Source organism: Oryctolagus cuniculus, chromosome 7, assembly GCF_964237555.1.
Source record: "Oryctolagus cuniculus chromosome 7, mOryCun1.1, whole genome shotgun sequence".
NCBI classification, from domain to species: Eukaryota; Metazoa; Chordata; class Mammalia; order Lagomorpha; family Leporidae; genus Oryctolagus; species Oryctolagus cuniculus.
Genome location: NC_091438.1, coordinates 121165887 through 121178382, shown reverse-complemented (window position 1 = coordinate 121178382; position 12496 = coordinate 121165887). Strand labels below are relative to the sequence as shown.

Sequence of the window (12496 nt, the reverse complement as noted above, 5' to 3'; positions counted from 1 at the left end):
CAGAGTTACAGAGAGAGAGAGACAGAAAGAGTTCTTCCGTCTGCTGGTTCACTCCCCAAATGGCCACAGTGGCTGAGCTGAGCCACTCAGAAGCCAGGAGCCAGGAGCTTCCTCCAGGTCTCCCTTGTGATTCTGGGGCCCAAGCACTTGGGCCATCTTCTACTGCCTTCTCAGGATATCAGCAGGGAGCTTGATCAGAAGTGGAGTTGCCAGAACTCGAAACAGCATCCACATGGGATGCTGGTGCCACAGATGGAGGCCCAACCTACTGTGCCACAGCGCTAGCCCCTCTAATTGTCTTTTTTTTTTTTCTGATTTGTAAAGAGAGAGAGCCTACATTCTACAAAATAGATTGAGAGCTCCCGCTGAGCAATGGCAGATCAGTGGGTTTTGTAAGGTGGGAACAAAGAAACAGAAGATTGTTTTCCAATCTGATTGGTTAACAGGACTTAAGATGACTTCCTTCATATGCTGGGTCAGGTAGACTGGAATCTCCTATTTTCAAGAAGGACTGGTCTATTTTGGAACGTACTTGCTTCCTTAGAGTTTCACTTTGGTTATGTGGCATTTAGCATGAGTGACTCCAAGTTGGTTTGGTCTGATATGTTGGGGCTTACTGCAAGAGCTCAATCTAAAGTAGTAGCCTCCCATTATTTTTGTTTATCAGTGCAGTAAAAGGTCTACAGATATTTTCTTTGATTGACAGGACTTATAATTAGAACATTTCATGTGGAAAACAAAAGATTATATCTAAAATATGGAATTGTGTGTCCTTAAAGTTATTTTATTTTTTAGTCTTTTTTAGTAGAAGGGGTAAGGAAGTTATATATTCCTGTAGGATTTTGCACTTAGAGTCCTTCAAAGAAAAGCACCATATAAATAAGAATTTATTTTGAGAACAGTTCTAAGGCTTGTTGAGACACTTGTTTAGTTGAAGTTTGGCCTAGTCCAGATCTGAAAATAGAATCATAAAATTATAACCAGATACCTCCTTGGAGATCATATAATCCAGACTCTTCTTCATTTTATAGACCAAGAAAGTGAGTCCCATTGAAGATAAGAGACTGGAGGGTTCTAAGGAATTAAAATTCCAAGTCTATTTCTATGTATTTTCTCACTGCTTCAAAACATTCCCTACTTCAGTTTACTAAGCTTTAGAAGATTATTTTTTTTAAGATTGATTTATTTATTTGAAAGAGTTACACAGAAAGAGGAGACAACAAAGAACTCAGAAAATCAGAGTGGGGAAGACCTCAAGATGAGACAGGAGAGAGGGCCTGGGTTCCTCAATGTGATCTGTTCATTGGTCAAAGGGTTCCTCTAGGAAGAGGTTATAACCTTGAGAGAGGCCTGGTACCCTAGATCCTCCATAGAGGGTGGATTCCCTACAGAAGAACAGCAAAGAAATCTTGATCAGGAAAGCATCCTGGTAGACAGGGCAAAAAGTGACAGTGAGCATGACGCCTGGGTGCCTGCGCCCACCCAGCAGCAGCAATGACGAGGGTTGTTGCAGTGGGGCTGGTGGCACGGAAGTGAGCTCCATCAGGTGCAATAGAAGGGTCTCTGTCAAGGGATACATGAAAAGTGACTTAGGTTGCAGGGTTGCGAGAGCAGGGTGGAATCAGTTTCAAGCAACTATGAAACCCATTATGAATCAACGGGAGATGAGGTGTTCAAAATCTAATCCTGTAATCTGAGGCTGCCATAAGAAATGTCTGGTAAAACATCAGGACACTGGGGAGAGGTGGAGAGACAGAGAAAGAGGGAGGTCTTCCATCTAATGGTTCACTCCCCAACTGGCCAGAGTTGTGTCAATCCGAGTCAGGAGCCAGGAGCTTCTTCTGGGTCTCCCACACGGATGCAGGAGCCCAAGGACTTGCACCATCTTCTACTGCTTTCCCAGGCCATAGCAGAGAGCTGGATCGGAAATGGAGCAGCCGGGTCTCAAACCAGTACCCAGATGAGATGCCAGTGCTTCAGGCCAGGGAGTTAACCCACTGTGCCACAGCACCGGCATAGGCTTTTGATTATTAATGATTGTTTTCAGGGTGTATTCTCTGTAAGTGTCCTTTTATTTTTCAGTTAGAATAGTTATGGTAGAGGGGCTGGCACTGTGGCGTAGTAGGTTAAGCATCCATCTGTGGCACTGACATCCCATATGGGCTGCTCCACTTCCAGTCTAGCTCCCTGCTATTGTCCTGGGAAAGCAGTGGACGATGACCCAAGTGCTTGAGCCACTGCAACTGCATGGGAGACCCGGAGGAAGCTCCTGGCTCCTGGCTTTGGATTGACCCAGCTCCGCTGTGGCCATTTGGGGAATAAACCAGCAGATAGAAGACCTTTCTCTCTGTTTCTTCCTCTCTCTGTCTGTAACTCTGCCTCTCAAATATATAAATATATATAAAGTATGTGTGTGTGTGTGTATGTATGTATGTATGTATTTTATTTATGGTAGATAGACTGTTATAGTGGCCTAAATCAGAATACCTGTGTACAAATCACTTAGTTTAAAAGATCTGATTTATTGATTTTTAAATATTATGCAGAGAGGGCCGGCGCTGCGGCTCACTAGGCTAATCCTCTGCCTTGTGGCGCTGGCACACCGGGTTCTAGTCCCGGTCGGGGCGCCGGATTCTGTCCCAGTTGCCCCTCTTCCAGGCCAGCTCTCTGCTGTGGCCAGGGAGTGCAGTGGAGGATGGCCCAAGTACTTGGGCCCTGCACCCCATGGGAGACCAGGATAAGTACCTGGCTCCTGCCATCGGATCAGCGCAGTGCGCTGGCCGCAGTGCGCCGGCCGTGGCGGCCATTGAAGGGTGAACCAACGGCAAAGGAAGACCTTTCTCTCTGTCTCTCTCTCTCTCTCCACTCTGCCTGTCAAAAAATAAATAAATAAACAAAAAATAAATAAATAAAAATAAAACAAAGGAAGACCTTTCTCTCTGTCTCTCTCTTTCTCACTGTCCACTGTGCCTGTCAAAAAAATTAAAATATTATGCAGAGAGGCTAGCACTGTGGCTCAGCCAGTTAAAGCCGTGGCTCGCAGTGCTGGAATCCTAAATGGACACTGGTTCAAGTCCCAGCTGCTCCACTTTGGATCCAGCTCCCTGCTAATGCACCTGAGAAGATAGCTTAAGTGCTTGGACTCCTCCACCCACTCAGAAGACCTGGAAGAAGCTCCTGGCTTCAACCTGGGCCAGTCCTGGCCATTGCAGCTATTTGGAGAGTGAAGCAGCAAATGGAAGAATCTCTCTCTCTCTCTCGCCTTCTCTCTCTATATAACTCTGCCTTTCAAATGAATACATAAATCTTTACATATTTGTACAGAAAGATTTTGATTTTTAAAATGTTTTAAAATTAGGCATAAGATAGAAATATTACAAGAACTTTACCATTATCTCTGTTTCTACTGTTAGGTGCTTCTTAAGTTTTCGTTTGTTTTTGAGAGACAGAAAATTCTCTTATTTACTAGTTTGCTTTCCAAATGGATGGGGCCAGGACTGGATCAAGCCAAAACTGGGAGCTGGGAACTCAATCCAGGTATCTCACGTAGGTTCCAAGAATCCAGTTACTTGAGCCATCACCTCTGCATCCCAGAGTCTGCATTAGTAGGAACCTGAAATCAGAGCCAGAGCCAGGGCCAGGGATCAAACCCAGGCAGTCCAGTGTGGGAGATGGGCATCTAACTGGTGTCTGTACTGCTGGGCCAAACGCCCACCCTGCTTATAAGTGTTTACAAATATTTTTGGGCTCTTTCATTAGCAAGACTTTTCCTTTATAAAATTCTGTTTAAATATTTAAATATTTTCTGTTACAAACTCTAATGTATATTTCAAGTTTAGTTTGCACATCAAGGAAAGGTAAAGAACTCAACGTCTGTGTTTCTGGAGTTTGTCTAATTTGATCTTTTTTTTTTTTAAGATTTATTAATTAATTAATTTATTTGAAAAGCAGCGTTACAGAGGTAGAGGCAGAGAGAGAGAGAGAGAGAGGTCTTCCATCCTTTGGTTTACCCCCAAAATGGCTGCCACGGCTGGAGCCTGGCCAGGCAGAAGCCAGGACCCCAGGAGCTTCTTCTAGGTCTCCCACATGGGTGCAGGGGCCCAAGGACTTGGGCCATCTTCTGCTTTTCCAGACCATAGTCAAGAGCTGGATCGAAAGTGGAGCAACCAGGACATGAACTGGCTCCCATATGGGATGCTGACACTGCAGAAAACGGTTTTATCTGCTACACCATTGTACCAGCCCCTAATTTGGTCTTCTAAATGGTAGTCTCACGTTTACAGTGGCAAAGACCTTGGTTTCAAATCCATTCCACTCCCTCCTCCTCAATAAAAAGCAACAGTAAGCTCTGGAGTCCTGTTTTTAAAATGCCTTCTTACTGTTGGAATAGTTTCTTGGCTTAGAATCAGAGAAGCCTGGATTTCCTTTTTCCCCTAAAATTATTGCTACATATAACTACACCTATTAGAACTGAAGCATTTCCACCTGGAGTGACCATAGAACTAGGCACTGTACTGTGTGGTTCCCAGGGATGGATGGTGGCAGGAATGTGGAATACAAAGATGAGATCTTCATGGTTTGGGTCTCTTAGCCACTCATTAACATGAAAACTAGAGCACAAAGAGAGAAACTAGTTAAGAGTTCATGGCAAAGTAAAATTGGAAGATAAGGATTTTTTTGAGTTCTCGTTTTTTATTTATTTTCCCATAAATTTGTAAAATTATGTGTTTATTAAGAATGAAAATATTTTTAAAAAAGATTTATTTATTTGAAAAATAGAGTGACAAAGAGAGGGAGTGACAGACCTTCACTGGTTCACGCCTCAAATGCCTGCAGCAGCCAGGCCAAAGCCAGGAGCCAGAAGACCCATTTATTTGTAGTACATTAATTGGAACATGCTTAATTGAATTGAGAGGCTATCAGACTTCCTCTGATCTCCCCACACTGCTTTACAACTCCTTCCAAGCTTTCCAATTTAGCTTTACCATCTTGTATGCAGAGATTACTCTTTTTCCTTCCTTGCTATGCTTTGTTACAAGAAACTCTTAACACTTATGTATAGAAAAGGATTTCATTTCCTCTTTGCAATTTGATCACCTTGTCTTTATAGCTGCCTTCAGGATTTTGCTGTCAGAATTGTCGGTATTTCATTCATTTGGGAGGGTTAGCATGAGAAAAACATTGAATTAGAAATGATTATACTGTGTTTCTTTATCTCAGAGTACTATTAATCCTGTAGATGCAATATATCAGCCTAGTCCCTTGGAACCAGTGATCAGCACAATGCCTTCCCAGACTGTCTTACCTCCAGGTATGATATTTGGCAAAATGTTTCAAAGGTTAATGATTTTAAAAACTTAATTTGCAGGTTACTGTAGTAATCTTAGTTTTGCTTGCTTTAAATAAACAATAGAATTTTTTAAAGTACTGCAGCTAAAAATGACCTAGAAAAAAATGCATAGTATTTTGTATTGGGACTACTGAAGTATGATGAAAGGGTTTTGGTTTTCAGATTGAGATGGAAGATAAACAGGGTTGCTGAGATTCAGATTGGCTGGTGTAACAGAGTGCTATACAGAATTCATGGCTATCAAGGAAAATCTTACACCATAGCCTATTTAAAGGATAACCCAGCAGTTAACTTTTTTGGAATATTCTTTATAACTCTGAAAAACAGTTTATTCACAGTGGATTTTAAGATAATGAGAAAGAAATGAAATTTATGATGCCCCCAATTGTATGACATGTACATTTTTAAGAATGGAGCAAGAGATGCTGTTTTTAAAAAATAGACACAGTGGAGCTCAAGATAACACTGAGCTGCGCTGATCCAGCTGCCTTTTTGTTAATCTGTGTCTGTGTTCTTACTGATGACATAGTGATGTCAGAAATTGCCATGTGAAAGGGAACCGGTGTTTTTCAAACATGTGAAATAGGTTTGTGAATTTTTCCTCCTTAAGAGAATGAGCCTAATATTTCTTAGAAGACTGAAGAGGACCTGGTCTTGTGCCCCATTTCAGATTTTATATTTCATAAACAGTGACTGCTTTGACAGCAATTGTACTGGGGTAGTGGCTTACCATGACTGACTTCTTGATGTCCTACCCTATGTCTTAGTACTCTGTAGTGTATTACTCTTGAGTTCAGGCTTAACATTCAGAGAGCATGTGGAACTTTATTGACTAGAATATAGTTTTTGTATTTATTTTACATTTTATATTTTACAGACTATAGTTTCAAAAATTACTGATCTTTAGGATTCAGAATCCTAAACAACTGTAGTCAACAGTGTGTGTGACTGTTTCTCTAACGTATTTCCCACGTTCGAATCTTGTAGAACCTGCTCAGTTGTGTAAGTCAGAGCAGCGTCCATCTTCCCTACCAGTTGGACCTGTATTAGCTACTTTGGGACATCATCAAACTCCAACACCAAACAGTACAGGTACAGATGGTATCATTTGTTTCCTTCTCATAACTCCTCATTAACATTCAAGATTTGTGCCTGACTTGGGAGAATGAAAAGGTTGGAGAAATTTGTTTTCTATTTCTTTCAGAGATATCTTTGTTTTACCATTGCATTCTGGGCACCAAATGCTAAAGTTGTTGATTGGATCAGAAACAATGGTGATTATGATTTAAAAAAGATATTTCAAAGTTTTGTTTTTTACCTTAAAAATTATTGCCTTTCAAAATTTTTCTTGTGAGACTTGGATACTTTCCTATTTTAAAGTTATCAGACAATATAGGCGTATACAGAACAATATCTGAAGTCTTTTAATCCCTGTCATTTGCATCCTTGTAAAGCACAGATACATCTTGGTTGTACAGCTGTACTGTTCTTCTTGTTTTAACCTAAATGAAGTCATGTGTTTCTGTAACTAGCTCCTCTTAGTTATTTAAATTTTTGTTGCTTATTTGGGAGATGCACACAGAGAGGGAAATACAGAAAGAGTTCCTTTCCCCTGTCTCCCCGCCACCCTAACCCCTCTCCCCCTCCAAATTCTCATGATGGCCAGGGCTGGGCCAGGCCGAAGCCCAGAACCAAACTCAAGCCAGTGTATCCCACATGTGTGATAGGGACCTAATCACTTGAGCCATCACCAAGGGTCTGCACTAACAGGAAGCCAGAGTTAGGAATAGAGCCTGATGTGGGATGTGAGCATCTTAACTGCTAGGCCAGATGCCTGCCTTTGGCTCTTCTCATTTAATAGGAATAATTAGAGAATTCCCATATTCACACAGTTAGGCCTATGAAGTACTCTTCACAGTTTGCCTGGACAGCTATTACCTGTTTTCCACTGGTAGATATTTAGGTGTTTCTAATACTTTCCTATTCTAAGTAATATTTCAATGATTTTTCTGTACACTATTTTTGGCACTTTTTTTGAGGAAACATTTATCAGTATTTCCCATTTTTACTAGTGTTATAGACAAAAAACTTTATTTTAATATGCATTTTCTTAATTTCTTTACACTTAAAAGTCTTTATTTTTTTCTTTAATTTACAGTGATACTATCAGTGTTAGAGTTAGATTTCTTTCTCTCTCTTTTTTTTTTTTTTTAAGATTGACTTATTTATTTGAAAGTCTGAGAGAGAGAAAGATCTTCCAGGCATTGATTTACTCCCCAAATGACCACAATAGCCAGGGTTGGGCCAGGAACCAGGAGCTTCATCTAGGTCTGCCACTTGGGTACAGGGGCCCAAGTATTTGGGCCATCCTCCACTGCTTTCCTAGGTACATTAGTAGGAAGCTGGATTGGAAGTAGAGTAGCTGGCACTTGAACTAGTGCTAATATGGGATGCTAGTGCTGTGGCTTAATCTACTACGCCATACCACCAGCCTCATTGTTTTAAAACCAATTAAACTAATTTAATTTGAAACAAATTAAACAGTGGGACCAGTGTTGTAGTTCAGAGGGTTCAGCTGCTACTTGCCATTTCAGCTTTCCGTATTGGATTGCTGGTTTGAGTTCTGGCTCCACTTCTTTATCTTTTCTTCATTTAAAGATTTATTTATTTATTTATTTATTTGAAAGTTAGAGAGAGAGAGAGGTCTTCCATCAGCTGGTTCACTCCCCAAATGGCTGCAACAGCAGGAGCTGGGCCAGTCTGAAGCCAGGAGCCAGAAGCTTCTTCCGGGTCTCCCAAGCACCTGGGCCATCCTCTGCTGCTTTCCCCCAGGTAAATTAGCAGGGAGCTGGATTGGAAGTGGAAAAGCCGGGACTCCAACCTGTGCTCGTGTGGGATGCCAGCACCACAAGCAGTAGTATTGCCCACTGTGCCATAGCACTGGCCCTTCCTGGGTTCCTTTTTTTTTTTTTTTTTTTAATTTTGACAGGCAGAGTTAGACAGTGAGAGAGAGAGACAGAGAGAAAGGTCTTCCTTTTTCCGTTGGTTCACCCCCCCAAGTGGCCACTACGGTTGGAGCGTTACTGCCAGAGTGTTGCCGCCAGCGTGTGCGCCGATCCGAAGCCAGGAGCCAGGTGCTTCTCCTGGTCTCCTATGCGGGTGCAGGGCCCAAGGACCTGGGCCATCCTCCAATGCACTCCCGGGCCACAGCAGAGAGCTGGCCTGGAAGAAGAGCAACCGGGACAGAACCGGCGCCCCAACCTGGACTAGAATCCGGGGTGCCGGCGCCACAGGCAGAGGATTAGCTTAGTGAGCTACAGTGCCGGCCCCTTGGGTTCCTTTTTAAGATTTATGTATTTGAAAGGCAGAGAGGGAGAAGCAGAAATCTTCCATCCACCGGTTCACTCCCCAAATGGACACAACAGCCAGAGCTGGGTCAGTCTGAAGCCAGGAGCTTATTCTGGGTCTTCCATGTAGGTACAGGGGTGAAAGTACTGCTTTCCTAGGCACATTAGCAGGGAGCTGGATGAGAGCAGACTCAAACTGGGGCCCATATGGGATGCCTGTATTGCTGCTGTTGGCTTTACCCTCTGTACCACAATGCTGGACCCCTGGCTCCACTTCTGATTCATCTACCCCATTAATGTACCTGGAAGAGCAGCAGATGTTTTTTAATTGACATCAAGTTATCTGTAGAACCAAATTCAAGGAAGCAGTTAGTACTCTTGAATCTATTAAACCTGGAGGCAAAAGCCAAACCACTCTTTTTTTTTTTTTTTAAGACTTATTTTAATTATTTGAGAGAGTTACAGAGAGAGAGGGAGATCTTCCATCCATTTTTTTTATTCCCCTAATGGCCACAACAGCTAGGGCAGGACTAAGCCAAAGACCTAGAACTCCATTTGGTCTCCCATGTTGGTTGACAGGGACCCAAGTCATCTTCCACTGCTTTCCCAGGCACATTAACAGCGAACTGGATCAGCTGTGCAACAGCTGGAACCTGAGCTGGCACTCACATGGGATGCTGGGTCACAGGCAGCAGTTTAACCTGCTGTGCCACATGCTTGTCCTAACCAAGCCGTTCTTTTTTTTTTCCTAAGATGTGTTTTATGTATTTGAAAGACAGAGTTACAGAGGGAGGTAGAGCCAGAGAGAGAGAGAAAGATCTTCCATCCCTGGTTCACTCCCCAAATGCCTGCAACAGCCGGAGCTGAGCTGATCCAAAGCCAGGATCTAAGAGCTTTTTCTGGGTCTCCCATGCAGGTACAGGGGCCTAAGAACCTGGGCCATCTTACACTTCTTTCCCAGGCCACAACAGAGAGCTGGATCTGAAGAGGAACAGCCAGGACTCAAACTGGCGCCTATATGGAGTGCAGGCAGTGCAGGGTGGGGCTTTAACCTCCGCCCCAAGCCCTTCTTGAGATTAGCAGCCCCGGTGGCTCTCCACAGATTTCTAACCTGGGTCAGACTTTTCGAAACTATGTAGTAATTATAAAATTACCATGTAATTTTAGCCCTTTTAAAATTTAAATTAATAAAGGTACAGATGATGTTCCTTTAAGAACTTGGACAGATGCCTTCTGAATTTTGAAAGAAAACTCTTGGGAAAATGATGATAAGCAGTCTGAATAATGAAGTTAACATGATTTGGCAGACTTCTGTATCTCGTGACCTATGTCACATCTTACTCATTTTAAAAATAGTGCCTGTATGGGGCTGACCCTGTGGCGTAGTGGGTAAAGCTGCCACCTGCAGTGTCAGCATCCCATATGGATGCAGGTTCCAGTCCCTGCTGCTCCACTTCCCATCCTGCTCTCTAATATGGCCTGGGAAAGTAGTAGAAGATGGCCCAAGTTATTGGGCCCTTGCACCCACATGGGAGACTCTGAAGAAGCTGTTGGCTCCTGGCTTCGGGTTGGCGTGGCTCTGGCCATTGAGGCCAGTTGGGGAGTGAACCAGCGGATGGAAGACCTCTCTCTCTCTCAGCTTCTCTGTAACTCTGCCTTCAAACAAATAAATCTTTTTATAAAAATAGTGCATGTAGTTTTAATTTCTTAATTTTTAAAAAATTATTTATCTATTTGAAAGGTGAGAGAGCAAGTACTATTTGCTGGTTCACTCCACGAATGCCCAGAACAGCCAGTTTCAGTTGAAACTAGCAGTTCAGAACTCAATCCAGATGTCCCATGTGGGTGGCAAAAATCTAACCACTTCAGCCATCACCACTGCTTCCCAGTGTCTGCATTAGCAGGAAGCTGGATTCAGGAACCTGAAGCAGATATTGAACCTAAACACTCTGAAATGGGGGCATCTTAACCAAAGTCTTAGTTAAGCCAAACCTATTCTGTTTTTGTTTTTATTTTTATTTGATAGGTAGAAAGAGAACTCTGACCCACTGATTTACTCCCCAGATGGCCTAAGTTGCCAGTATGAGGCAAGGGCATAGCCACGAGCTGGAAGTACAATCCAGGTCTCCCACACATGTGGCAGGAATCCAACTACTTGAGGCATCACCATTGCTTTCCAGTGTCTTCAATAGCAGGATGTGGAATTAGGCACAGGAGTCAGAAGTTGAACTCAAGCACTCTGATGTGGATATGTCTTATCCTCTAACCTCTCCCTTCCTGTTTGTTTTCTGTGAAGTAGGATTGTGTCAGAACTTTGAAACAGCTAAAATGTATGTACTTAAAAATATATAAGGGGCCAGTTACAGGAGCTGGTGCTATGATGTAGTGGGTTAAGCTGCCGCTCGCAGTACCAGCATTCCATATGGTCACCAGTTTGAATTCCAGTTACTCCAGTTCCAATCCAGCTCCCTGCTAATGTGCCTGGGAAAGCAATGGAAAATGGCCTAAGTGCTTGGGCCCCTGCACCCACATGGGAGACTCGGAAGAAGCTTCTGGCTCCTAGTTCCTGCTTCAGCCTGACCTGGTCCTGGCCGTCACAGCCATTTAGGGAGTGAACCATTAGATGGAAAATAATCTCTGTCTCTCTCCCTCTCTCTCTTTAACTCTGCCTTTCAAATAAATAAATCTTTAAAAAGATAGTTATAAACTAAATAGTGATGGGCTCTTCATTGTGTATATTAATTTTAATATAAATTATTTCCAAAAGATAAAGTATTTTCTGGAAATTATTTCAGGAGATATTTCAAAATTCAGATTTAAAGAATAGCAGATTTAAAGAAATTTTTAAAACTAAGTAAGTGGGGGCTGGCGCCGCAGCTCAACAGGCTAATCCTCCACCTAGTGGTGCCAACACACTGGGTTCTAGTCTCGGTCGGGGCGCCAGATTCTGTCCCAGTTGCCCCTCTTCCAGGCCAGCTCTCTGCTATGGCCCGGGAGTGCAGTGGAGGATGGCCCCAGTGCTTGGGCCCTGCACCCCATGGGAGACCAGGAGAAGCACCTGGCTCCTGCCATTGGATCAGCGCAGTGCGCCGGCCACAGCGCACCGGCTGCGGCGGCCATTGGAGGGTGAACCAACGGCAAAGGAAGACCTTTCTCTCTCTGTCTCCCTCTCTCTCTCTCTCACTGTCCACTCTGTCTGTCAAAAAACAAACAAACAAAAACCAAAAAAAAAAAAAAAAAAACAACAACTAAGTAAGTGGGGCCAGCGCTGTGGTACAGTGGGTTAAAACTCTGGGTTGCAGCACCAGCATCCCTTATGGGTGCTGGTTCATGTCCCAGCTGCTCCACTTCTAATACAGCCCTCTGCTAATGCACCTGGGAAAGCAGTGAAGGATGGTCCAAGTCTTTGGGCCCCTGCAGCCACGTGGGAGACCTGGAAGAAGCCTGGCTCCTGGCTTCAAATCACTTCAACTCCAACTATTGTGGCCCTTTGAGGAGTGAACCAGAGGATGGAAGTCTCTCTCTCTCTCCCCCTCCCCCCAACCCCGTCTCTATCTCTCTTTATCTATCTTTCTGTGTAATTCTTTAAAAAAAAAAACATTCTAAGTAAGCAAGACAGATGTTAGACCTAGGTATGTGTACAATCCATATTCATGTGAGTTTGAGTCATGGCCCTGCCCCAATTCCAGCTTCCTGCTAATGTGAGGCATCAGGTGATAACTTAAGTACTTGGCTCCCTACCACACACTTGGGATATCCAGGTCGAGTTCCTTACTCCCAACTTAGGCCTGGCTCTGTT

The 12496-nt window shown here is 43.4% G+C and overlaps 1 protein-coding gene across 28 annotated transcripts in view; it reads left to right on the top strand.

Moving 5' to 3' along the window:
* OSBPL9 (oxysterol binding protein like 9) overlaps positions 1–12496 on the top strand; it is a 181739-nt gene that overhangs the window by 144751 nt on the left and 24492 nt on the right. For all 28 annotated transcript variants that reach the window (XM_008265258.4, XM_002715101.5, XM_008265261.4 and 25 more), the window contains 2 exons: positions 5221–5311; positions 6338–6442. In XM_008265258.4, coding sequence (XP_008263480.1) covers positions 5221–5311; positions 6338–6442 — 196 coding nt within the window. The remainder of the gene's footprint in view (positions 1–5220; positions 5312–6337; positions 6443–12496) is intronic.